Source organism: Pagrus pagrus, assembly GCF_965226575.1.
Source record: "Pagrus pagrus genome assembly, chromosome: 8".
Classification (NCBI taxonomy): Eukaryota; Metazoa; Chordata; class Actinopteri; order Spariformes; family Sparidae; genus Pagrus; species Pagrus pagrus.
Window position 1 is genome coordinate 13,298,411 of NC_140192.1, and position 25,331 is coordinate 13,323,741.

The 25,331-nt window shown below is 39.6% G+C and overlaps 2 protein-coding genes across 6 annotated transcripts; one reads left to right on the forward strand and one right to left on the reverse strand.

The window, feature by feature from the left end:
* The first annotated feature begins 8,288 nt into the window (after positions 1–8,288).
* Positions 8,289–13,047, forward strand: fam47e (family with sequence similarity 47 member E). The gene is made up of 5 exons (XM_084360104.1): positions 8,289–9,094; positions 11,528–11,873; positions 11,988–12,127; positions 12,279–12,438; positions 12,553–13,047. Exons 1-5 carry the CDS (start codon positions 9,060–9,062, stop codon positions 12,583–12,585), a joined length of 714 nt encoding a protein of 237 aa, XP_084216230.1. The 5' UTR covers positions 8,289–9,059; the 3' UTR covers positions 12,586–13,047.
* A 280-nt stretch (positions 13,048–13,327) lies between these two features.
* Positions 13,328–24,805, reverse strand: LOC311261454 (coiled-coil domain-containing protein 158-like). Of its 5 annotated transcripts, XM_084360097.1 has the most exons (24): positions 24,504–24,805; positions 24,049–24,088; positions 23,881–23,938; positions 23,037–23,185; positions 22,580–22,767; positions 22,366–22,475; positions 21,965–22,286; positions 21,814–21,857; positions 20,964–21,074; positions 20,762–20,843; positions 20,333–20,452; positions 19,545–19,739; positions 19,162–19,395; positions 18,878–19,046; positions 17,366–17,518; positions 16,904–17,016; positions 16,640–16,798; positions 15,973–16,065; positions 15,677–15,799; positions 15,087–15,247; positions 14,704–14,766; positions 14,461–14,513; positions 13,948–14,110; positions 13,328–13,844 (listed from the first exon to the last, which is right to left on the reverse strand). In XM_084360097.1, the coding sequence occupies exons 1-24, from the start codon at positions 24,591–24,593 to the stop codon at positions 13,778–13,780; spliced, it is 3,060 nt and encodes a 1,019-aa protein (XP_084216223.1). In that variant the 5' UTR covers positions 24,594–24,805; the 3' UTR covers positions 13,328–13,777. The 5 variants fall into 5 exon arrangements, with proteins under 5 accessions (XP_084216223.1, XP_084216222.1, XP_084216225.1 ...); XM_084360096.1 differs by having other exon boundaries at positions 15,677–15,796; positions 24,049–24,597; XM_084360099.1 differs by having other exon boundaries at positions 13,328–13,424; positions 24,049–24,597.
* Between the last annotated feature and the right edge of the window lie 526 nt (positions 24,806–25,331).

Here is a 25,331-nt window from a genome sequence, read left to right on the forward strand (position 1 = left end):
CACAAATCATTCATTGTGTTCTGACAAATTTTGTCCCCCACTAAAAAACTTGCACCAATAGCCTTTGGTTTGCACTTTGAAGACATGGCAAAAGTGCAAATGCAGCTGAACAGCGAGCACATTTATTTGCACACAGATGTCCATTCATGTATCGGGGAGAGAAAGTATTCTCTGAATGTTTCATACATTCTGCACAGTCAGCTCTATGGAGTCGTCCATGGTAACCATGCAAAATGGGTTATGTGCTCACTCATGTGGGATTTACTTCACATTGTGTTTAGGAGTAATTTAAGGTCACCATCCTCACACACCCAGTACTTATAATAATAGGTAAATTGAGAATCAGTAACTCGCTCCATTAGTGAACAGAGAGTTGTTATCAAGTTAACAGAACGTGGTTTGACTGCAGACATGGTCACAACGAAACAGTAAACCCTGTTTGAGGTTTGATGGGTGGATTCACTGTGTGCCATTAATCAGATGAATAAGATGTCAAATAACGCACGCAGTATGCAAACAATGAGTCATGTCTTTCAGACTCACATGTACTTCAAATAACAATTTGTTGTACTGTGCAAATAACACTGCCAACGCCCTGGTTTACAAAGCTGCCTGAGGTGATGAATTAGTGCATCAACAAGGCAAAAAAGATAAACATGTGTGTTTGAGCCAGATACTGGGTCAAATACTAATAGTGAAGTCTAATGCTGCGTTCAACGTCGGAGGTCAGAATTTCCTGGTTGAAACTTCCAGCTTTGGACATCAAAGACGTCAAAAGTGAACACGTTTGTGACCGTAACAAAATGATTTCTCTTTGATATGGCACTTTTATACTTGGTTAAGTATCTAAATATTCTATTCACCAGCCTTATACAAATACAGTTGTCTAATTACATCCCCAATACCCTTCCCATGAGTGCTGTCACTGTTGACATCAGACAACTGTTGTAGTTGGGGTAGATGGATGTGCCCCGAGTTAACAAGTAGGAATTCAGACTTTCTTGCGGCGTTCCTTTGAACATTTCCAAGTAGGAAGTCGGAAATGTTTGAGTTCCGAGTTAGCTGGAACGAGAGCAAAGAGCCTGTAGACTTGCTCGCATCTCTACGGGGCTTTACTAATGCTGTTTTCCACAGAAATCAGGAAATGTCTTTCTTCCAACTTGTGAACTCGGGGCAGATGTCAGGAATCTCAACTAGGAAATTCCAACCCTGAAATTGTATGGAACACAGCATTTGGCAAAACAGTGCTTTTAGCTAAGTGCTACCATCAGCATGCTAACTTGCTCGCAATGGTTATACTTACTTGCTGATGTTTCGCAGGTATAATGTTTATTATGTTCACCTTCTTAGTAATATTAGCTAATATGCTGAACCCAAGTACAGCTGAGGCTGACGGGAATGAAACAAAGGAACTGGAAAAGTCTGAAATCTTTTTTAATCTCACACTTGTTCTCAGGAGATGGAGTTTGGATGTGGACAAATTAAAAAGAAGGACAGCCAGTATGTTTTTGTAAAATCTAAGATGATAAGCAAAATTAATTTACTATCACGACTGAAAACAAATCTGTTGCTCCTGGTTCCTTAAAGAAGACACACAGATTTTTATGGTTTTGGAAAACTACCAATTTTATTCTAGTAAAGCCTTACAAATCTGTGTTTAAAGCAGACAATCTTAAAACTAGCCAAATCAGCTTTTCTAAGACATAAAATTATTATTAAGTATTACTACTTGAAGGCAACAATCTCCTGTCTGTACGGTGTGAAAAATGTAAAAACCAACCGCACAGTCCACCAGTCACATTCCATCATCTGTCCTCCCTATCTGCAGCTCCCTCCTTACATCAGCGCAACAGAAACAACATTAACTCTTTCTGTAAATACTACGTGACATGGTAAGCGGTGTCCTCCACCCCACGGGGGCTGCACCACGGTGGAGCCTGGTACCAAACATTAAGTCACGGTACTTTGGAGGCTGAGACAGTCTTTGTAAGGCCAGAGACTGATATACAGGCATAGTTGTGGGAGTGGAGACGTGTTGGGAGTGGCAGACCTTTTCACTGGAAGGTGATTAATGCAAACTGAGCCATTAAGCGCTATGGGAAGAGTACACTACACTGAATTTATTTCTGGGTTAATCCATTCCTTGCTCTCCTTGGAGAGGATCACAGTGACCGAAAGAACTTGCTGTGTTGTAGCAGACAAAAGAAATGTTAGGTAATATGAGAAATCTGAAAAGGTGCGTGCAGAAGAAAAGCTGAGAGACTGGATAAAATGTCCTGTACTTTTTTCCAGTACTGGAAAGTAACTGAACATATTAATTTAAGTGCCCTACTTGGGCATAATTTTGGGATGCTTGTACTTTATACTTATCCACAGATTTCAGAGAGAAACATTATACTTTCTACATAATCTATTTGGCAGCTACTTTTCAGGTCAAAATTTAAAACAAAAAAGCCTCATAATGGTATAAAATACAATTTATTAATTACGTTTGAACTTGTGGTTTCCAAAATCTAGTGAATGAAAGATAAATTGTGCCCCTTCTAACATTTTCATCCATTTGGAAGTTTTAAAGCTTGGCTGAGTTGGAAAATTCGGGGTAGGTAATCAATAAAACCATGACGCAATAAAGTGCAATGGAAACAGTGCTTTGCAAGGCAGCAGGATTTGTTGAGGCAGGATTCAAGCTTCACGCTAAACGCCGTGTCTGAACACAGTGGCTTTTGGTCCAACCAGGATCCCATGAGGAACTAATGGTTGGAGGCTTGGTTTAGGTGCAACGACCACCAAGAGAAGTGACTGTTCAGTTGAAAATAACAATGGCGACTTCTCAAGAGGTTAGCGTAGATGCTGCTTTAACATCTGTAAGATTAGAATTGGAGATTATGTTCAATTAAACGAAAAGCAATGAATGTCACTGAAGACTTTTCTCAATGGACAAGATGTTTTCACTCTTATCTTGACAGACTTTGGTGAGAGTTTTATTTTCCAACTGGCTCCCGGGTGGTAGTGCTCAGCTACTGTTGATCTGACTGGAGATGGTAGCCCGTGATAGACAGTTCGTTCAGCCGATAACCTGCCAGGTTATTTTTGGCACTGCCTGCCCTTTTCCAAACAGTTTTTAGAACACCCTTCCTGTTTGTTATGTGTAACAAACCATCTTGCACATCAGGTCAATGGTCAACTTAAAAGCCAAAAGTTGCTGCAGACAAAAACATCATATTGTTGTGGAACGATGAAGTGAATAAATGAAAAAAAGATTATTGCCACTATGGCTTCCAAATTATTTTTGTTCATTCAAGGCTTGACTGGTGCTGTTGTAATTACGTATTCTCGTTTTGCCTTCTTCTGCAAAGGTTTAACGGCACCTGAACACAAAATTGGTACCATCAACAGTTTATATTCACATAACGGTACTTGACTTTGAGTTATTAGCATTTCCACCAAGGAATGATATCCCCTCTACACCTTTCAGATGTTATTAAAATAACTGAGGCTCAAAGAGGTAAAAGTATTCATCGTTATTATATTATTCACAAACACAATGACTGAAGGAAAGAGAAGAAAGAGAAGCAGAATTTTTACGTTCTTTTGTGCCCAATTAAACATTGCATGATTCTGATTCGGACCCCTAGGTTGGGAGGCACTACTTAATTAAATGCTTGTTCATAAAGTGGTTAAAGTAGTGAAATCAGCTCTACTTTGATTATTAACTTAAAATGTGAGGGATGATAAAACAGATGGATAATATATTGAGGACTTGTAACGGACTATTCTTAGACTGTGTGCATTACTCTACACTGAAGAACAATAAATATGTTGCTTTGTTATTGTATGCATTGTATATGCTTTTCTCATGGTGTGACTTTAGTTTATTTACTCAACAGCAGTTAAGTGATGGACCAACCATAGAATGTCTTTGTCCACCTAGGTGTGGTTCATTTCCCACCATTCAGCTAATGTGTTTTGTAACAGGAGACAGCAACTCATTGTTCCCGCATGTAACTACAAAGTTTTAATTTAAGATTTCAAGGACGAAAACGCTGTCACACCACATTACAAAGGCAGAAAAATCATGCTGTCCATCTCCATAGAAACATATTTTGAAAACATGGAAAGCATTTGTCATGATTTCGAATTTTTCAGGGTGACCTGGCTTAGCCCACTGTCCCTGGGTTTGTGAGGGGAGTTACGCAACAATATATGCATTGTCTGACAGAGCCGGCCCACAATTTAGCTTCACTCATTTAAATGTGAGGTGGAAACTGAGGTTGCAAGATGTTCTCTGGCTTTGTGAGGCCACATAAACAAAGACAGTTAATATTGAATAAAGGATGATAAAAAGCTTTCGGCGGTATTACTTCTTCAATAGAAAATGTCAGCCAACATGAAAGTCTTAAAACATGTGTGATATTAACTGGCTGCAGTATATTAATATTATTAATACAGTGGATGTACAATGCAGTGTCTAATCTAATCTAATCTATAATCACATCTATACATATCAATATAGGCAAGAATACTAGAAGCTACTAAAATACCAAAAATGTACAAGAAAGCTATAGAAATATATGGAATATACAAGGAAACACTATGTGCAATGTGCAAAAATTCTACCTGTATTATCTAAAAGTATAAAAATTTAAAAATATAAAACAAAGAAGGTGCCCAAATCGGCTTCGGTGCTGCAGCTCAGCCATAAAATTTAGGGAAAATACTGCAATACAATAAACAAAAATCAATAGCAATAATTTGATAATAATTGATTCATTTTTTTAGAGTTAATCATCAAACATTCTCTGGTTTTAGCTTTCCAGAGGTGAGAATCTGCAGCTTTTCTCAGGTTTATATATTTATAAAGTGAATGTCATTGGCTTTCAGACTGCTGTTGGGACAAAATAAACAATTTAAAAATGAAACATTTTCAATTAAAAAATATTGCTCTGGTTGATCAATAATGAAAACAGATGTTAATTTTGGCCGAACTTATAAACAAGTAGTTAAACTTAAACAGAGTTAGCAGTGCAATACACTAAAATAACTATAAAAAAAACAAACATTATGTATGTAGTTTTGGAGAAGAAAACTCCAAAACTGGGGCAGACAGAAAAAAACTGGAGAAGAAATTTTCAAACTCAGAATTTTATATGTACAATATTGATGAGCTAATAATACCGATTCAGATATATTTTTTTCCATAACTGAATAAACAAGCTGTTCTCGGAGGAAAATAAGGTCCCCAGAACACTGTTTGAAGCTAGAAAGGTGGCAGGGTCTGCCAAATATAAACAAAGTATGAAATTGTGTTGTCCTTTAAGGTCAGTTTGTTTATTCAGTTCATAAACACGAAGAGAGTTTATTTAGTTTGTTTAGGTATAAAACAATCAGTCAGTGAAGATTTTTCTCTTCTGATGAAATTTCTTCACCAAAACTACATAGTGCACCTTTAATAACCTGGGCAAGTGGGGTCATAACCTTTACTGTTTGTGGCATGTACTGGTGGCGTGTTAGGAATTATTAGACATCCTCTTCGGTGTATTGTTTTCTACAGTTGCTCAACATCCTAAAGGCTGTACAAGACAGTTTTAAAACGTCAGTAAACTCTTTTTGTACTGGAAAGCCAGCGTGCTGCCAAGCTCTCTGATTTGACCGTAAACAAAAACATTTCCTGTGTATTGCACCAGTTTCCCCCGATTGTACTATTCCTGCTTATGAGAAGTAAAAAGTCTCTTGAGGAAAATTAAAGCCGTCCTGTTGCTTTGTTTTTTTTTCTTTTTTAATTTATTTTATTTTGCCTGTGTGGTGTAAATAAACAAACACAAGTATGCACGTCACTAAACAAATAATCAACAGTGGCTTCCTTTTACTGTTAAAATTTATGGATGAGATACATGCAAATATACTGAAATAATGAATCTAAATGATTACCATCATTTTGGATTGGTTTATGCATCAAAATTGGATTTGTTCTTGATTCTATTTATTCACTACTTCTGCACTGATCACACATCAGCAAATGCAACGCCCTGAAGTCATCCACGTCCTAATATTTACCCTCAGTTTTTTTTTTTTTTCTTCCAAAGGGGCTGAGCTTTCCCAAGTCAGGCCATCTTCATGCAACCATTTAGAGAGCAGTCTGAAGACAATGACCAATTACACAGGTGTCGTATTTCAATATTTATGCATCAGGATGCATGAGAAGGAAATCCTTGTGAAGAGGAAAGAAAGGTGCAGCTTATAAACACAGTTTCAGGCGTTTCCTCGCTGCAGTCAAATAGATAGATGAGAAAATGAGACAATGGCAAAGAATAAAACTATCTCTGAACTGATGTAGATCTCCTTGCAAGCATGTATGCCCGAAAACTGCATCTAAAAAATGTAAACTTTCAAGATCAGAGGCGGCCGTGTTCATAGCATGTGTGTTTGAGTTTATCCAGGCGGGAATAAATCACCTTTACTGGCCCAAGCATGGCAGGATTTTCAAATTCCTTAGAAGGCCAGGTAGAGCTGTTCATTTAAGGAATAAAAACATAAACAACTGCGGTCAAAGAATTTAATTTGCTGCTTGTAAAAAGCTTATTTTCTGTACTTATATGGCAACAGCAGGCCTAAGATGGCACTTTCACACAGACTGAAAGGGTTCAAATCCCAACAAATAAAGTATATCTGGAGGCATTTTTTAATTCAGGTCACCAGCAGTTCATGGATAAGAAGAAAGGAAACGCCTAACATGACACTTGGCCTCTGCAGGTCACTGTATGTCACCCCAGTCTGACTTTGGTATGTGGGAGAAAGCTGCTAAAACACTTTGTTAGGAGCCGCAGAGTCACATGTGGGAAGTTCCATCTTCGATTTAAAAGTTGGAAATTCCTCGGAGAAACGCCGCCATGCTGATGCAACAGTACTATATTATCCATTCATAGAGTGTTGCTGCTGCATCACGTCAGCACCTCTTGACAGTCCTGTGACAGCACGAGGAAGACGACTGGAGTGATAAACAAATTCATTCTGGCCTTGAATGTTTCACGTTTTTTTTTAAATGCTGCATATTTATTGGATTTGTTTTATGACTACAACCTGAATGAAGAATAAAGAATCGTAAAAATAAAGCTTTTGGAAATGTGCTGTCTTTAACACAACAGGTGCTCCTGCTCTATCAAAAACAGGATCTTTTTGGTTAATTCCACTAGACTTAATACGGAGTACACAAAGAATCGAAGCCGTGAGGGTTTCAATTCTCAAGCGTGCATTCAAATGTCACTGTTTTGTGGCTGCATTCAGGCCGGCCATGTCGCTGGCAAACAAACTGACGCGGCGCATTAGACAGTTCACTGACTGCATTGAAACTGTTTACTAAGTTAGTTTGTTGCTATAAATAGGGAACACCACCGTTGAAAAAAGGGAAACAGTGGTCCCTCTGTCCCTGCAGTGTTTCCCCCAGTGTTTGAACAGCGGGAGAGTCCGGGGACCTGAACTTGGGCTAATTAGTTAATTCATCGGCCCCAAAGGGAACGACATGTGATTCGGTCCAGTCAACACAACAACATCACTGTCTATGTTGTCATAACTTGTGTCGAGTATCTTCCGGGAATATAAGCGCATTCACTCAAGTACTGTATCTACAAATTTGAGGTGATTGTGTTTTACCTTAGTATTTCCATTTAATTTGATGTTAATACAAGAAACTGTGTGAATGTTTGTCTTTACTGCTCTGTGCAGATTGAGACTTTACACAGAAAACTTACAATCATCTTAAAAGAAATATGCTTTAAAATATATAAAGAAGTAGAAGTATACAAAGGCTGTTAAAATTAGCTCCACTTCAAACAGCTACAGCATTAACATTCTGCTTAAACAGGAGGGAATATTTACATAACACGTGAGTACCTTTACTTAGATACTTTAAGCACATTTATCTGATAATACTTAGGTCTATGCACTTTTAGGGCTTTTACCTGTGAAGTATATGTACATTGATTTGTTCCCACTTTAGTAAAGTACTTACATACATATTCCACTGCTGAAATGAGGTCATATTTAAGAAGTATCTTTCAACAATCAAAGGTTTTTATCAACCATGATAAGAGATGATGTTGGCATTGGCTCTGGTTCAGGGTGGCATAACCTCAACCGCAAATTTTCTAACAAGGAGAGCCCCCTAGTGCTCAGATAGTCACACAGAACAGAATATTTGATTCTGTTTTATGACTATAATTTTTTCTATATGTGTTCCTCGCTCATGCACTCATTCTGTAAGATGAGAGTAACAGCCTGGCTTATATATACACTTTAACATTGCTTCTTCTGGTTAAGTTATGTTAATTATTTTCATTATATAATAGTGACTGTCACTCAAACCACACAACAGCTGTAACCACATAGTTAAACACTATAAGTGCACTTAGATGTAACCAGATATCACCAGTGGTAGAATGTGACAAAGTACAATTACTCAAGTACTTCAGTTAAGAGGACATTTTAAGTATTTCCATTTTATTCTACTTTCTACTTTTACTCCACTACATTTATGTGAAAGCTTTATTGCAGTACAGTATTTTCCCATGGTAGGCCTATTACAACTTTTACTCAAGTAAACTTAAATATTCCTCAGTATTTCTTCCACCCCTGAATAGCTCCACTCACACTTTGTCACTTGCATCTTGGCTATCTATACTCTAACTATATCTACACTATATAAAGTCCACACATACCGTAGTGAGAGAATAGCACTGATTTAAATTTAAACTTCTATTTAAGATTAATGTGTTTTTCTTTAACGAGATGTGTTACTGCTTCGCCAATACTATCCGACCGTAAAGATGTCTTTATGCGTTTGATTTAATGTAAAACAATTAACTGTCCACTTGTTTCCACGTAAAACCCTACCCTCCTCCCAACATCCCCCGCTGTTGGCATGGTTACCAAAAAACAAACTTGGGAACAGGCCACGAGCCAGGTTGACTGTCGAGCCTCGCAAACGAAACTTTACTGAAGAAAAGGTCTATTTCTGTTTTCTAAAACAGAAAATTAAATAAAAAACAACCTACTGATAAAAAGGAATGGAGTCAGAAAACAGTCGGCCCATCTTCCCTTGGTAAGTCACGTCTTTCTTTTGGGGGCCTAATATACACAGCCTATGTAAGCTTATATTAACATAATTAAAAAAAACATTTAAGCTTGTGCCAGAATGTATATGAAAATGTCATGGGTTAAAACTTGCAACCTGAAGTGATCCCATCTGAGTACGCAAATTAGAAGGAAATCAGGGCAGGTCATAAATACTTAGAATTCGGAGAAGAAGGAAAAGGGAGAGGCAGGAATAGACAAGATAAACATGTTGGAGTATATCCTGTAAGGCATGCAGAGACTGCTATTTAAATGGTCACTGAGCCGCTTCATATAGACCCACAGTACGTGGTACAGGCTGATGTATTTTTTTCTGTTGAGGAGAGGGAAGGCAGCTGCTCCACCCCCTACTCTGGTTTAAGATTTAAATACCTTTGAGATGAGCCCTGAACACTCTGATATAACACCCTCTGCCAGCCAAGCGGAGAGGCAAAGTCAAAGAGACAAGAAGAACAAAAATACACCGTTAGTATTTTGAACTTCTCAAACATACAACAGTGCAAACGAATGTGCAGTTGAGCCAGAAGCATTATCAACAAAAACTGAGATGACTGAAACAGAAGTGGTCAGTATTCATGCTAAAATCATCTTGGTATTAAACTGTCCTGCTCATTTATTTGTAGCATTGCCCACATGCACCCAAAGATGTATATGGGGACAGAAAGAGACGGATAGCTAAGTCTAAAGAGTCCAGCTAAATTAGGCCATATGTCATCATTTTGCCCCTGAGACATTAACGAAAATGTGAACAACAACAATGTTAAAGAAAGAGAGAAAAAAATCCTGCCTCCGTCCCTTTATCCGGATCTGCACCAAAAGTTAACGGGGTCTATTCTGGGTCGACCCATTCTCCATCCAAGTTTCGTGGAAATCCGTTCAGTGGTTTTTGTGTAATCCTGCTGACAAACAAACCAGCCAACCAACAAATGGACTGGTGAAAATGTAACCTCCTCAAGTGGTTTTCCTAAACATGAGCATCCTATTCTGTAAAAAGTCTATTGCTGATCAGAAATCAAATCTCCGACCATACTTGGATATGGTTTGAATAGAGCTGCAACTAATGCTACCTTGAAATTTAACTTCTAGGAGGAAACAGTGTGTCATTGCAGACTGTTACTGAATCTGGTAGAAACAGCTAAAAATGCAGAGGCTACTCTAGTTTCTCTCAAGAAGAAACAAAACGCTTGACTTGATTTCAAAATGCACCGCTGCAAAATATGATATCACAATGAGCTAATGTCGGGTTGTCTTACAAAAACTGTACAAGTTTAGAAAGACGATAAGAGTGTTCAAGCAGTAAATGTCGTTTAAGGATTATAGAGTCCAAACACAAAAAGAACACCATGCAGAATGCTATCCATCTACCAGATACCAACAGAAAAACCCAATCGTGAAAGAATATGAAGAGACGACACATCAAAGTAGCCTGATTTATCTCCAAGAGGCCCTCGACAGAGAATATAAATTGTCTTATCATCTACTTTTTGTCAGAGATACGACACAGCGCCTGATCTTCACCGAGTATAGCTGAGCGTCCAACTGGCAAAACATAAAGGAGGATATAAAAAGACAACTCAAGAGAGCGATGTGCAGTACTGTATGTGTGGCTGACACACAGTCAACCCCTTCCTCAAAAATGAAAAATACTCAAGTGCAGTGAAAGTCTGCTCATGCTAAAAATCAAAGTGACGTAAAAGCCGGCTGTCTCCACTTTCACATGCAAAATCTTGTGAGGGGTTTGACTTTTTGTCTTTTAATTAATTATATATTTGTCTGTTTATATGGACACACATTAATGGGATAATTGATTGGAGATATTTGATTGAGAGCTTAGCAGCAGTTTGAGGTTCACTTAACATGAGCTTTCTCACTTGCTTGCAAGGTGCGCCTGATACAATGATGCACGTGCAGGACACACACGCAGACAGCAGAACGCAGCCTATTTACTAACGTTACAGGTGCAATATGTAAGAATTGGCCAACTGTTGACTTCATACTCCCAACAAATAGGGGCAGCATATCACCAGAGTAACTGCTAACTGTTTTCTGCTTATATGTCCATGATTGTAGCTATTGTTAGCTTGTTAGCTCAGTTGGCCATACAGTTAGCCAGACTGGGTGAGTGTTGGTGTTTACACCACAAGCACAGGGGGTTTTCAGGCCTAGGGCTAGTTAGTAAGCATGCTAACTTATGTAAATATCTCTGCAACAAAATATAAAAAGACAGCTATGTCTTGTATCGAAATCTGCTAAAAATGTAATTCATTTTTTTTATTTTAAACTAAAATTCTTACATATTGACCCTGCAAATAAAAATTGTATTGTATTGCTTTACAAAGTTCAACTCAAATGCTTCAGAAGATGAGTAAAGTTCTATTTTTATTGTTTTGTATATCCTCAGGTACAAAGAGAGATTGCAGACCAAGTATCTTAAAGCACAGACAAACAAGATTTCCTCGGTCAGCAGCTGTTGCCTTTTTGTAAACACGAGCCTCGAGGACTACGGTGATAGCTCTTCAGTCCCATCAGGGGCCCAGATAGGTGTCTCGCCGGTCATTTTCCATGACGCTCCAAACAACAACTCCAGTCAAAAGCAGAGAAGGTGCGTGTCTAAAGAGCATGCCTGCTTCTCAAAGCAGATGATCCAAAAGCAGATTCGCAGAGAATATGTGGCTGCTGTGGAGGAAAAACTCAAACAGCATCCTCTAGTTAAGTTCCCACACTACAAGGATCACATGACCCCAGAGGTAAGGGGAGATGAAGCACCTGAGGCCACCAGTAGGCAGATGAATGAATGAAGCCTGAATTAATATCAATCCTGCATCAGAACACATTTACATGGTGTCTTCATTTCTATCCAGTTATTTGATAAGGTGGTATCTGTTTTGGATCCAGACATGTGCGTAAGTAGCGCCTCTGCACTTCCTACGCCTACAAGAGAAGATGAGGAAGACACAGAGCCAAGTAAGGAAGAAGTGTGCGGAACTAAACACAATAAAATGTGAGTATGCTGGCAAGTAGATTGGTAGAATCAATATAATCTACATTACTTTGACACAATACCCAGTTAAAAAATAACTGACTATAGAAAATAAACAAATACAAGATTTGGTCTGTATTAACTTACACAGTACATCTTTAATATTTTACAGCAGCCCCAAGGTCCAAAGTCCAACTCCCAGAAACCCTTATGTGCTACAAATACAAGAAAATGGTATCAAGAAAGGCCGGACGGTCACAGTGAACAAACTGAGAGCCAATCAGGACATGACATCAGCTGCCAAGCTCTTCACTAAATGGTTTGCCTCACCGGTAAGAGCAAAGGAAGTGAAAAGATCACATTAATTTAACTGTTTGCCAGACCTTACACAAGAATATAATAATAAAATTGTGATAGATGATGGGACTCATGTTTGACTGTTGCAGGATGAAGAGACAAATGTTACTGAGAAGTTTTGACAGTGCCTCTTCATCACCGACTTCCCCCATTCAAGTAGAGGACGCCATCAATTCCGCAGGACACGAATGAAATCCTGTCACAGCTACAGACAAACTGGACAGTTACATTTCAAAAGCCCTTGAGCCAAATAAAGTACAAAGAGAGTGAAGTTTACAGAACCCTAAGCCAAAAAATAGAAGTTAAATATATTTTTTGATGGCTGCCGATTAGAAAAATCCAAAGCTGGACTTCAACAAGTGATAAGATTAGCACTACCGTCTGCCTCCAAATCTCAAGACAATTATTGTCTGGTTGACAGAATGAGGAGCTGAAACAGATGTATGTAACCTTAGCTGTCAGGACATCCAATCCACAATGGACTATGTCTGTTAACGTTAAAAGGCAAAGACTATACATTTAGAGGAGGGGTTTTGAAAGAGCAGTGTATGAGTTCACAACAGGAAATGCAGTTTAAAACCACACTGTAAAAAGAAAAAAGGAGAAGTGTGTAAGTCGCAGTAATTCTTTTTTGAAAAAGAACCAGAAACTCAGTAAGGAAACATGGACACTTAAGTGCTGTGCGTAAGCAGAGGTTTTTAAGTTTGATTGTTGCCTGAAATTAACTTGAACAGCCAATATAGATTCTGCATTATTTCTAACTATTCCTCACAATTTGTATCATGCTTGTAATACTGTATGTAAACATCCACACTATGCAAAACAACATTTTGATTCCTTCTACAAAACAACAATCCAAACATATTCATTTTTTAAAAACTTTATTTAAACAATAAATTACAAAAACACACCTGATTGGTGATTTTATAAAACCATTCTTTGCCAACTTCATCTTGGGAGCCTTCTGAAAGACAAAAAAAAATGTAATTAAATTAATTCTAAGGAATGGGATGACAGAGATTATGATCAATCAAAACACAATTTTATGAAAACGATAAAGTATGTGAGGTGCTGAAGGACAAGCGTAACAGGAAACTTCTATTGCTGCACTGCATGTTAGTTGCCTCATTACATCCTCCTGACGTCTGAGACTTGTGTGTGGCTACAGCTGATGATATGTTCAACGTGAGAAAATGTTTGTCCATCTGTCTTATCATCATTTGTTCTTGATCAAGTGTTAGCATTTGACTTTTGTGTACAGTTTATTAATATACAGCTAATTCTGTATCTTGGAAGAAAAAACCCACAAATGTCTCAGTCAGTGTGAGCACATATCTTATAATCACTGCACATGGAACATGATGTCCTGGATTCTTTTTCTCTAACAAAAAAATGAAACTGTTTAGTTTAATAAATCACATTTGTTCCACTGTGTTCAGTGATATGATAAACTGTGTTTATAATGTACAATATTAACAACTTACTGATAAGAGGAGCCAGCCTCAGCTCTGAAGTGTTGCGTCTGTCGCTGTTGGCTAATTGGGTCAGAGGTCAGGAGAGAGTGGACGGGTGACCTTCGGCCCAGTGAGAGAAGCTGCAGGGTGGAAGTGAACCTCGCTGCAGCCACTGGACTCGATATGAAAGGGCCTACAAAAGGCATGACATATTCAAACTCCATTTCATTTAGCTAATGATTATTTTGTTACTGATTACATGATTTTCTCAATTTATTGTGGTCTTTAGAATGTCTGAATGAAAGAAAATAGTAAAAATGCCCATGACTGAATGGACAACTAATCAACTATTTAAACAGATGTCAGTTATTTTTCTGTTGAGTAATCGTTGCAGCTCTCATCTCATGTTATCTTGTGTTCTCATCTTATTTGTATGACAAATGAACACTGCATTTATGAAAGGAGTGACAACAAACTGAAATATATTGGGGAAAAAGGATTGTTAATGTTGGATTGCATGACAAAGTAGTTCTGAAAACTCACTCTTGTTGATTATTTTGCCATTCAGCTCGGCTGTCCTCAGGAAATGTGGCTCGCTGTACACAGTGTATGCACAAACAGACACATATTACATCACATTACACAGCTTGTAGCACTTTACGGGGCCTTGCATGTTGCATGAGGGCTAAAAGGTCGCGTGTGGCGTGATCATCTCGTAGCTCCGAGGCAAGTCATTCAAAGAGCATGTAAACAAAAACACTCAGGTAGTTTGGGCACGCTCCCTACCTGCCGCAGGTTTTTCTTCTAAATCTGGAGCCAGCTTTTATGTCTTCAGCCTTGTCAGTACTGCTGTAGGTGGCAGAGAAGTATTAAAAAATACAATTACATTGACATTTTACAAGAAATCATCACATTATCTGAGTCCACAACATTATATTATACACACATATACATATACATAATCAACAGCTATATATTACAGCACAAGCAGTGACATACAGTGCAATTACTGGAACCACTCATATATGGATCCCCCCTCCTCCTCCCCCTCCTCCTCCTCCAACAACTTCCTGCTCACTGAGTAGCATCACATGATTTTCAGATGTGACCTAAGCTTGCCTAAGAGCCAAGCTAATCCTTGCAGTGTGTGGGAACAGAGCCAAACGTACAATGTGGTTCTGTGCACTCTCTCCGGTGCAGACCTCCTTCTGCAGCTAGTGGCATGGTTATCTGTGTGTGGTCTGTGGTTCTCCGAAATCACCCCTCGCAGCTCTTTGACGAGAGACCTGAGCTCCCGGGCCGGGCTCTCCTGCTGCCTCTTTGGCTTCAGCTGCCAGAGGAGGAGAGAGGGGAGAGGAGGGAAAGACAATGTCAGTGCGCTGCTGTGGTGGTGTCTATATTATAAGCAGCTGGTCTGATTAGCTTCCATTTGAACAGCAAACCAGGGAAAGCAGGACAATCTCGCAAAATCAGTTTCTTCAACAACAAGATCTTAGTGAAAACATGTAAAACTGTAGTAGGACTATAACACCATTACACAAAACAAAGCTAACAGTTTTTCAATGCTGTGTTGAAATGATTTACCGTCAGCTTTCTCTCCTTGCCACAGGAATGTAATGACGAGTATGTTTTTGATTTAAAGGCCTAGCAAAGGTGCTGAGCTTGTGTCTATGCAGCCAAATAAACAATGATTCACACATGCACTTGACGGGCTGGAGCCGTAGGAGATAAGAGAGTTATAGGGAGTTCCTGAATGTACCGGGATCTGGGTGTTGGAGGCTTGCCGGGAGGAGGGTGGAGCAGTGAGTGTAGATGGGGATGGGGAGCCCAGGTCAGGTGAAGGTATATTCACAGCCGTGTGCAAATTTTGACCTTGAAACTCCTCCAGAGAAGATAAAATTGATTATAACTTAAGATTATTTGAAGGGTAAGGGTTAGGCAGATGAGATTCTTAGCACAAAGCATCCAAATTAAATATAGGCATATTTTACATACATGTATAGGATGAATAAGCTTTATTCCATCTTACGAAAATACTCTTTGTATGAGCGCTACCTTTAAGTCCAGGGCATGTTGGAGTTTCAGACGGTAAAAGTCCTGCTCCTGCAGCTGGATGAAATCCTGACAGTCTGCAAAGCTCTCGGACATCTGTGGAAAATAACAGAGCTCATGAAACAATAACACAGTGATAGACATAAACGGAGACAAAAAGGGCTGATGAGGTTTTTTGTTTTACCCACATATATAATGTGTTCCAGAGGGAGATAAAACTGATTAGATATCAGCCCATTTTTTAAAGACCTTTTCTAACTGAATACTTTTTTGTTAAATTACTCTCTTTCTTCGGTAGACAGTAAACAATGACAGAAAATGAGGGGGAGAGGATGAAGAATGAAATGCAACAAATCTCTCTGATTTAACACAAAGCAGGGATGTTGCCATTCACTAGCCTTGTTTCCTAAATGCCCTAATTGTCTAATTGCCAAGCGAATTCTAGCAAACTTTTCATATAGTGCAATGAAAAAAAAGAGAGAAAGAACAGAGAAAATGCAAATGAGCATTTTCCTTTTGACAACAGAATATATTTCACTTTAAATTCCTATTCTTCATTGCTCTTTATTCTTCAACAAAAATTGGTGACCACTGTCTTGACTTGACTCTAAATACCAGATATCAATTGTTGGTATTATAATGACAAGAATGACGTGTAAGTGAACACCACCTTGTGAAGGATTGCCTCCAGCTGGCCGATTCGGTCCCTTAACTGTTTATCTTTGGAGCGAAGGGCCTCCAGCTCACTGCTCAGTTGTCTCTTCTCCTCCCTGACAAAGGTAAGCTCATGGAGCTGACGCTGTTGCTCCAGGCTCTGGTAGCGCTTCTCCTGGACAAGACAAGGAGAGAGTGAATTAAAAAGTATTTTGTGTAACATAAACTGCATACACCATCTTGATCACTAACTTGGTCACTGGTATGTTAAGCTTTTCACCTGGCGCAGCTTCTCCACAGTCTCCTCTAAATGTTGGATTTTGCCCTGCAGGGAGTCGATCTGCTCCCTCCTGGCAGTGATCTTCTCCTGCATATCCATAGCTGCTTGGAGGCCTGAGGTGGAGACAAACAGAAAAGATGAGGCGACGCAGAGACAGAAAGAGAGCGGGGGGTGATCAAAGCTTTGCACATAACAAGGACATATGCTCATGGTTACACGACAGATTATATCTCTCAGACTGGACTGCAGCAGAGGAGGAAGAATAATATTTGCTATCTCATTGAACTATACTAATTATCTTTTGTGCTGGAGTTGCCGGCATTCCTGGATCTCATTAGGATCCAAGTAGATCACTGTTATCTGTTTAGCTGATCAAAAATTGGATGTAAATCAGAAGAATCTTTGCAGATGTTTCTTTGTAGATGACATCTTTTGATTAAGTCTCAGTTTAAATTATCTAACCGTGTCCATCAGCTCCTTCCAGGGTCCTCAGGGTGCTCCTGACCTGGCCCAGCTCGTCGTGAGTCATCCTTAGCTGACTCTGAAGCTTCAGCACCACACCCTCGTGCTCCTCCTTCTTACAGCTGTGGAGCTGATACAGCTGCTGGTGCTCCTCTGAAATCGGGCCCGCACAAACACACATGAATTACATCCACCAAGAGGAACACGCTTTTAACACATAAGCAAACACATACAACAATAGAAGGGCTTGGTTGACAGTGAAAACATACCAAACATGGTTCTTTGTTATCTTAACACAGCAGGACAAGAAGATCATTCGATTTGGCAAAAAAAATGTGAGAGCTGAAGTCTTTCTAGGAACGGCACGGTGTAATGCCTAGTGAATGAAAGCGCCTGTTTACACTAGTTCACTGTTCCGAAAAAAAAAGTCCTACAGGTCATAAACAATAAGACAAATTTCCAAATGGAAAATTGTAGGGTGTGGTAATCATTGAACACATGAGTATTTGACAGTCTAGGAGGAGCACCAAACAAGATTAGGATCTTGACAGGGTTGGAAAACTGATGCTTTTTTTTTTTTTTTTTAATCTCTATTGTCCTTTATATCAGTGGTTCTCAAAGTGGTGGTTCCAGGTGGTCACCAGCAAAAAGGGGAATCATTTATTGTCACTATAATTCCATCCATGAGTAACACAATGACAGAATGTTTGACTATTTTGGTCGTAGGTTTTATATACTTTCTGTTAGAAAATATCTGAAAGCAAAATTCTTATAAGATGTGGGATTCAAATGGCTGTCTGTAGTCTAATTTGCGTCAGTTTAGGGGTCCTTGAGGTGAAAAAACTTTGGGAACCCGTTTCAGCTGTTGGTTTGAAAAAAAAAAAAAAAGAGTTTCATATTTTTCAAGATCCAGATTCAGGTTTGATTAGAATTAAGGATGAAGCTTTAACTGAATACTTTTTAGACAATGGAATAAGAGAAAATAAAAATAATTTATGTTACACAGCCTCATACTTTATGTGGATTACAGACTTCACATTATTTCTGCATTAACTGAATCAGATTTACGTTGTGTTAATTGATACCAACTGTTGCATGTTTGCATGTGTTTACTTGGGTTATGCCTGCTTACATTTTTGTAATTTATACATTTGTAAATATTTTGATAGTCAATTAATCAGTCTGGGTATTTCTCTGATTCCATTTTCTTAAATATAAGTATTTTCTGGTATCCTAACTCCTCACTGACTGTAAACTGAATATCTTTGGGTTGTGGTTAAAACAAGACATGAGGATGTTATCCTTTGCCTTTAGGGAAACACTTATCAAAATGTTCACAGAAAAAAAAACGGACTAATAGACAATGAAAATTATGGTTTGTTGCAGCCCCGAAGTGGAATGTCTGGTTTGTGGCTCATTAATGTGCCATCTGTTTTCATAAGCATGGTTTTGTTTATATAATAGATATTAGTCTCCTGTGTGGTGATTAATATTCAGTTAAGCTCAACTCACCAGTGAGGGTGAGTAACTGCAGGTGCTGGAGCTCCAGCTGGGTGTTGAGCTGCTGTTTCTCCAGAGTTTCCTCCCGGACACGCTGACTTTGTTCAGACACAGAGGCCTCCAGCCGCTGCCTCTCTCTCTCTGCAGCAGCCAGGTCTGACTTGTGCTGGTCTAACTCGGCCTAAACAGCATAAGGCACATGAGGAACGAACAGAGACAAAGAGCAGGAGGTTAGTAATGATCAAGGTGGGGTCTGGAAGTTTAGTTATAGTGAAGTTTTGTGCCATGCCCCTGACCCTGAGCTGCTGAATCTCCATCTTGTGCTGGTTCAGCTGGTTACTGAGGAGGCTGTTCTCCCGGTGAAGGTTGTCGATGGTGCGATTGTGCTGCACTATCTGGACGCTGCTCTCCATTTGCAACCTCAGTATATCTATCATCTTTTCTCGGTCATCCAGCTTCAGCCTTAATGTCTCTCCATCTGCATGCAGGGTCTGGCACCGGCTCTGAGCCTCTTCCAACCTGGCAAGATGCTGAACAAAAACACTTAGGCTTATTCAACCTAATTAAAATGGGAAGGTACAAGATCATGATTTATATATAATCTAAAGCCTCTGATTTTGTAATGTATTATCTCCTTTAGATGAGTATACCACTTTCTTACCTTCCATGTTTTCATTACCTGCTGAGCTTCTTGTTGCCTGAGTAGGACTTCTTTGTTTTTCTTCTCCAGGAGTTCCTGGGATTTCCTCCCCTCCTGGGCCCTCTGCTCCAGCAGGGCCTGCAGGCAGGTTCTCTCCTCCAAGACCACCTCCAGCCGTCGACTCAGGGCCTTTAACTCCTCCAGGAGTTCACACTGCTGCTGCTTACCACACCTCTAGAGTATAAAGAAAGAGGCACAGTGGGCTGACGGACAAAAAAAATAATAATCTTCTCACGGTGTGAACAAAACTGATCTAATGGATGGGTGGGACAATGTCAATGTAGTGAGTCAGGTGGTAAAGGACATGTGCCACTTAAAATGTACAAGGTTCAAATAACCTTAACTTAGCCACACTTAGCCTGCTTTTGTTGGCATTAAAGGAGAGCCTATAGACCAAATGGACAAAATCTAATTTGTTAAGAGACAAAGCGTTTTATTGGCCCATGATACAGATGGCCCTAGTGTAAATAAATGTACAGTACAGTGTACATTATTAGAGAAGAAGTACAGCCAGCAAAACCCACCCCCTAACCGGAACCTCCATCTGGGCAATGGAAATCCTCTTTGAGTCCTCCCACCAGTGTCTTAAGATACTCCACTAGCAGATTACACACTGCCAGCCCTTTTATATTACTCCACGATTAATTTAAATTACATCAACTTAAACTGATACTTCAGCTTCAAGTGTTCTTTAATGTCAACATGCACCTATATGAGGACAAGAGTAAGACTAAAATGCTGCTTTCCCATTGGTTTTGCAGCAGCACCTTAAGTTGGCCAAGCTGGGACCGAAGCTCTTCTTCCTTTTGTAAAGATCGTTCTTTCTCTGTTTGGGCCTCCACCAGCTGGGACTGAGCCTGAATGAGCCGCTGCTCCAGACAACCAACCTACAATGTCATAAATCACAGAAAAATATTTTCATTCTGACATGGAAGAATCCTGATTTTCTTGACAAGACTGGAGTTTCTTCAGTGTTGTGTCGGCACATTCATTACATCATAATCATGGTTGGAATTTCAGACCAAGACATTCCTTGTAAAGTTCACGTGGTGGCTCTTGTGTTCGTCTAGTCTTTAAGCCACTTTGGTTTTACTGATCTATAAATCTAGTGAAGTGGACACATATTAACTTTTAGCACCCCCAGTGTGTCATTGCTGACATAATAACTCACAATATTTTTGTACATTCTTCCATACCTTATCTTTATAGTTGGATAGGGTTAACACAAGTTCACTGATCTGACACTGGTGCAGGGATGTCTGTCTCTCTGCAAGTTCCCTGGAAATGGAAATGAGACATTTTTGTGTACATACATTAAATTAGATATTCAACATTGTTTGATCATTTAGACTGCAAACACTCTTGGAGAAAAACTGATAAACTGGGAAGCAAACTTACTTGAAAAGCTCCAACTTGACACTTAAGCTGACACTGTTGTTTCTAGATGAGCTCAGTTTGTCAGTCAACAGCGCCATCTCCTGGCCCAGACTTGCAATCAGGTCTTCCATTCTGGTACAAAGCATAGTGAACAGTGTTTAGTATCACTTCTATGGTAAAAATACTACCACTTTTTTGTACTTAAGGCATTCTTTTTTTATAATATACAATAATGCATGGCAGATAGCGTGGAATAGTTGGTAGGGATAAAATAAAAAAAACACCATAGTTTAACTGGCTGTCAGTTGCCTGTAACACTGAGATGACTGACTGGTTTGGAAAAGCTCGATGACTGATGGTTAACAAGTTAAACGCAATGACAGCCTATTTTCCATCTTCACATCCTTTACCATTCACCCCTCTACACTTACTGTTAGTCCCCACTACAATAGGTGTCTCCAGGACCACATTTTATCATTATTACCCACACACCTACAGACTCACAAGGTGAATGTTGGTTGTAACACATTTTATGATTTCAAATATACAAACATTAAAATTGGGCTGCAATTAAGTACTTTCAATGTTGATTAATTGGATGATTATTTTCTCAATTAGCTGATATGCACTAATATGCACTTCGTAATTTAAAAAGGTCACAAATCCAAGGTGACGTCTTCATCAACCCCCAAAAATTGGTATTTCTATCATACTGTGTCTGAAGAGAGAAGCAGAAAAATCTCAAATTCACTAAGAAGAAACCAGATTTTGCTTGAACAGTGACTAAAAAAAAGAATCCACAATATCAAAAAAGTTTTTCAGTTGACTAAACAATCAATCAACTCAGTTTTGCCGTTCTACATTATATTACCTTTCCTTTTGCTGATTTTCTTCACTCCCCAGATGTTCTATTGACTTCCATAACACACATGAAAAGAAATCAGACATAATTGAAGGAAAGATGTACATTTGAGCCGAAAAATACTTATGAACAAGGTCTGTAACAGACTTCTAGTACTCACCAAAAAAAGTCTCTCCTGTAGCTTGTCTGTCTCATCGTTAAATTCCTCAGTTAACTTAACAGCTGGCGATAGCCGTTTTGAACTTGTTGCGATATTAGGACTGTTGATGCCATTGTCTCCGCATTGTTTCTCTTGAACTAACAGTGGAGAGGACATCTCCTTCACAGTTCGTTTCAATGTCTCTACTCTCCTGTTAAGCGCCAGCGCCTCATCCTCCGTCTCCTGCAGCTTCTGGTCCCCGGCCCTTTTGATGTTTTGGAGCTCCTCCAGCATGCACAGCATCTTTTCCATTTGATCAACATGTATCCTCGAATCCTTCAATCTACAAATAAAAAGATCTGAGGGTCAAACTGATTTTAAACACTTTTTCCACAGAAGTAAATTTGTGTTAAATTGTTCACCTGAGGTCAGACACAACGTCCTTCTCCATCTGGACTTTATGCAACTCAGTCTGCAGGTTCATGATGGCTTTGTCAGAATTGAATGGCTCTTGTTCAGGTTGATCGTGCGTCTGTGTTTGTGAGGGTAAAATAATACATTGCATAGAGAAAACCAATTCAGTAATTCAGACAGCATCAAACATATAAGACTGATGGCTGGAATAAAAGTACGAACCTTGCTGAGCTTCAAGTCAGACAGCTGTTGCAGACAGTCATCTATTGTATTTTCAATCATCTCCGCTTCACTAGAGCTGATATCTCTTTGGGCCACAGCTTGGTTTAAACCATCCAGATCACAGGTCAGGGGCTGAGTCACCGCCTCCTGGTGGGTTGACAGAATGGTGGAATCCGCAGGTGAGTCATCTGCCAAAAGAGCAAAGGAAGAATAAAAGTACAGATTGTTGTCAAAGTTTAGAGTTGGGGATACTAATAGGGATACTTTAGATACTTTCCTAAATCAAATCAACTGGATAACTGAGAAGAACCTTTAGCTTTGTCTAGTTTTCAGTCATTATATCATACATTGAGTGTTGTGAAAAGTGAAACAAATAAGCCCTGATATAACTCATATTTTTCATCTGTCTGGCTACTGATACAAAAACAAAATGTTGGGTGATGATGCTTGTACTCACCGACATCAAACCTGTGGTTGTGGCAGCTCTGTCCAGGTGAAGTGGGGGTGCCATATGCGCAGCAAAACCTCTCCAAGGTAAGCTTGGTTGCATTTTCCACCTCATCCTGAAGCCTCTGAGTTTCTTTGGTGCGCCTATCAAGCTCCTCACTGTGAAAACATATGAATTGGGAGGTAACAGGTTGGTTTCACTTCGATTTTTTTTTGTTTATTTTATGTTACATGTTTTAAGCCTCATCTCTCATCTCATTTTCTTTCCACTTTTTCCCTATTGGAGTCGCGGGGTGATGCCGCTTTTTATCCCCCCTTTCGGGGGGTTGCGGGGCTACTGGGGCCAAATCCAGCTCACAGGGCGAAGGCCAGGGCACACCCCTGAATGAGACGCCAGTTCATCCAGAGCCCTCTGATGGCAGAGGCTGAGGCTGCCTTGCATCTTGCAAGGTACCAACTGCACATCAGGAGCAGTGTAGGGGTTCAGCATCTTGCCCAAGGATGCTTCGGCATGTAGCTCAGTTCCGCCCAGGGGAGCCGGGGTTCGAACCAGCAACCTTCTGGTGGCTGGTCACCTGCTCTACCCACTGAGCTACAGCCGTTTTTTAAGCCTGTATTCTCATAACTTGGGACCTTGCTGGAAACAAGATTTCTCGCTTAACTGGATTGTCTGTTTTGTTCATCCATTGAGACATGAAATCAAGAATAAACACAGAGCTGATCATGAGTTGACCTGAAATATCAAAAAAAGCTAACGAGCTGTTTTTTAGAAAACAGGCGGCATTTTGGCACCGCATGAAATGAGGAGGTCTGAAAAGGAAAAGAAAATGGACATGAGTTTTAACGCTAGCTACCTTAATTCATCCAGTGTCAGGCTGTTAAATCTCAGCCGAGGAGAGGCGTCTTGGGTCTCTGTAAAGAAAGTTGAACGAAAGACGTAAATAACTGAACAATTCACTAACTGTAAGTTAAGCTTAGCAAGTTAGCAAACACAAATGTCCCCTTTACTTGTTGTAACGCACCTGTTGTCCGAGCTGCTGCTTCCGCTAGTTTTGTATTTATCTGTGGAGATTGAAATGGTATAACATGAGCGCCATTGTTGCTCGAAAGCCCACAACTCTGAGGGTCAGAGGGCGGAAACGCCGACGACATCTCTTTTCTCATTAGTAAACAAGCTGCTGGCGTGGCTAGTTAACTATTAATTAGCTAGGTTATACATTCTAGCAACTCCTCGAAGCTTACACCAGTAGCTAGCTAGTATGTTGCCATGGTAAACTGCCGTTAACGTAAAGTTTCATCACCATGGAAACGTCATCCGTGGCTAAATCGTAGCTAGCGTTATGCTATCGATAATTTGGTATGTATTTGCGCTAATACTTAACCTAGTTTATACTGTCTTACTTGCCAATCACAGTCAATAAGTCAGATATTTGGTTAAGTGAAGATGACATTAAAATTATAGTAAAAGTAACTTTAGCGCCGACACTTTGAAACAATCCGTTAACTTCCTCTTTTTCCTACCGTTTACTATGACGTAAAGGCGTCTGGAGCGGTGCATGATGGACATTGGCGTTTACGAGCGGGTCAGCAGTTGTTTGTTTCTCCAGGGCGGAGGCGGATCCTCTTTTTCAATAGCGGGGATCAAGGGTCTTGTTTGTTTTTTGTTTTTGTTTTTTACATTTGCCGCCCATAATCAATAATGAAAATGGAGACATGAAGAACTGAAAAGTGGAACTAAGTTGCAGCGCCACTATTTTCCTGCACGACGGCGGCTTTTGGGCAAGGTAAATAGCTAACCGTCTGTTGATAGCTACGCCAACAAGCTAGCTAAATTAGCTAACATTGACGTTATGTGTGTTTATGATGCCTTCGGCTCTTTGGCATTTATGGGTGTTGTTTACCTGAACTTACTATTTCAAGAGCCGAATGAAGTAACAGTCTAAAGTATGTTAATTCAACCTGCTCTGAAATGTGTTATAACGCCCCTTCTGTGATTGATAAGTTATGTGACCTACTTTCTGCTCAATAGACTTTCACAGTTATCGCTAACCCAGATTAATGTCAACGTTAACTCTGCATACTTCGCATACTAGCATATACATGTTTACACATTATTCCGATTTAACAGTTAATAATATTGTACAACAACGTTATGCTCAAATTAGAGCAGGAATTTGGGCGGTGGGGGATCTTCCAGCGACACCTGACACCAGTGGGTGTGGTCAAGGAGAAAACATTTATATCCCTTGTTCGCCTCACTGTCTCCGAAGGACAATATCTTTTGTTTTCCTGCGTTAAACAGCTT

Bases quoted from the DNA above. Each gene is read 5' to 3' on its own strand.
- fam47e (XM_084360104.1), top strand. From the start codon at position 9,060: ATGGAGTCAGAAAACAGTCGGCCCATCTTCCCTTG. The intron at 9,095-11,527 runs GTAAGTCACGTC...GTATATCCTCAG, and splicing joins AGTCGGCCCATCTTCCCTTG to GTACAAAGAGAGATTGCAGA. The intron at 12,128-12,278 runs GTGAGTATGCTG...AATATTTTACAG, and splicing joins GGAACTAAACACAATAAAAT to CAGCCCCAAGGTCCAAAGTC.
- LOC311261454 (XM_084360095.1), bottom strand. From the start codon at position 24,190: ATGAGAAAAGAGATGTCGTCGGCGTTTCCGCCCTCTGACCCTCAGAGT. The intron at 20,844-20,963 runs GTAAGTTTGCTT...TTCCATTTCCAG, and splicing joins GTCAAGTTGGAGCTTTTCAA to GGAACTTGCAGAGAGACAGA. The intron at 15,248-15,676 runs GTACATTCAGGA...CTCCTCTGGCAG, and splicing joins CCTCCAACACCCAGATCCCG to CTGAAGCCAAAGAGGCAGCA.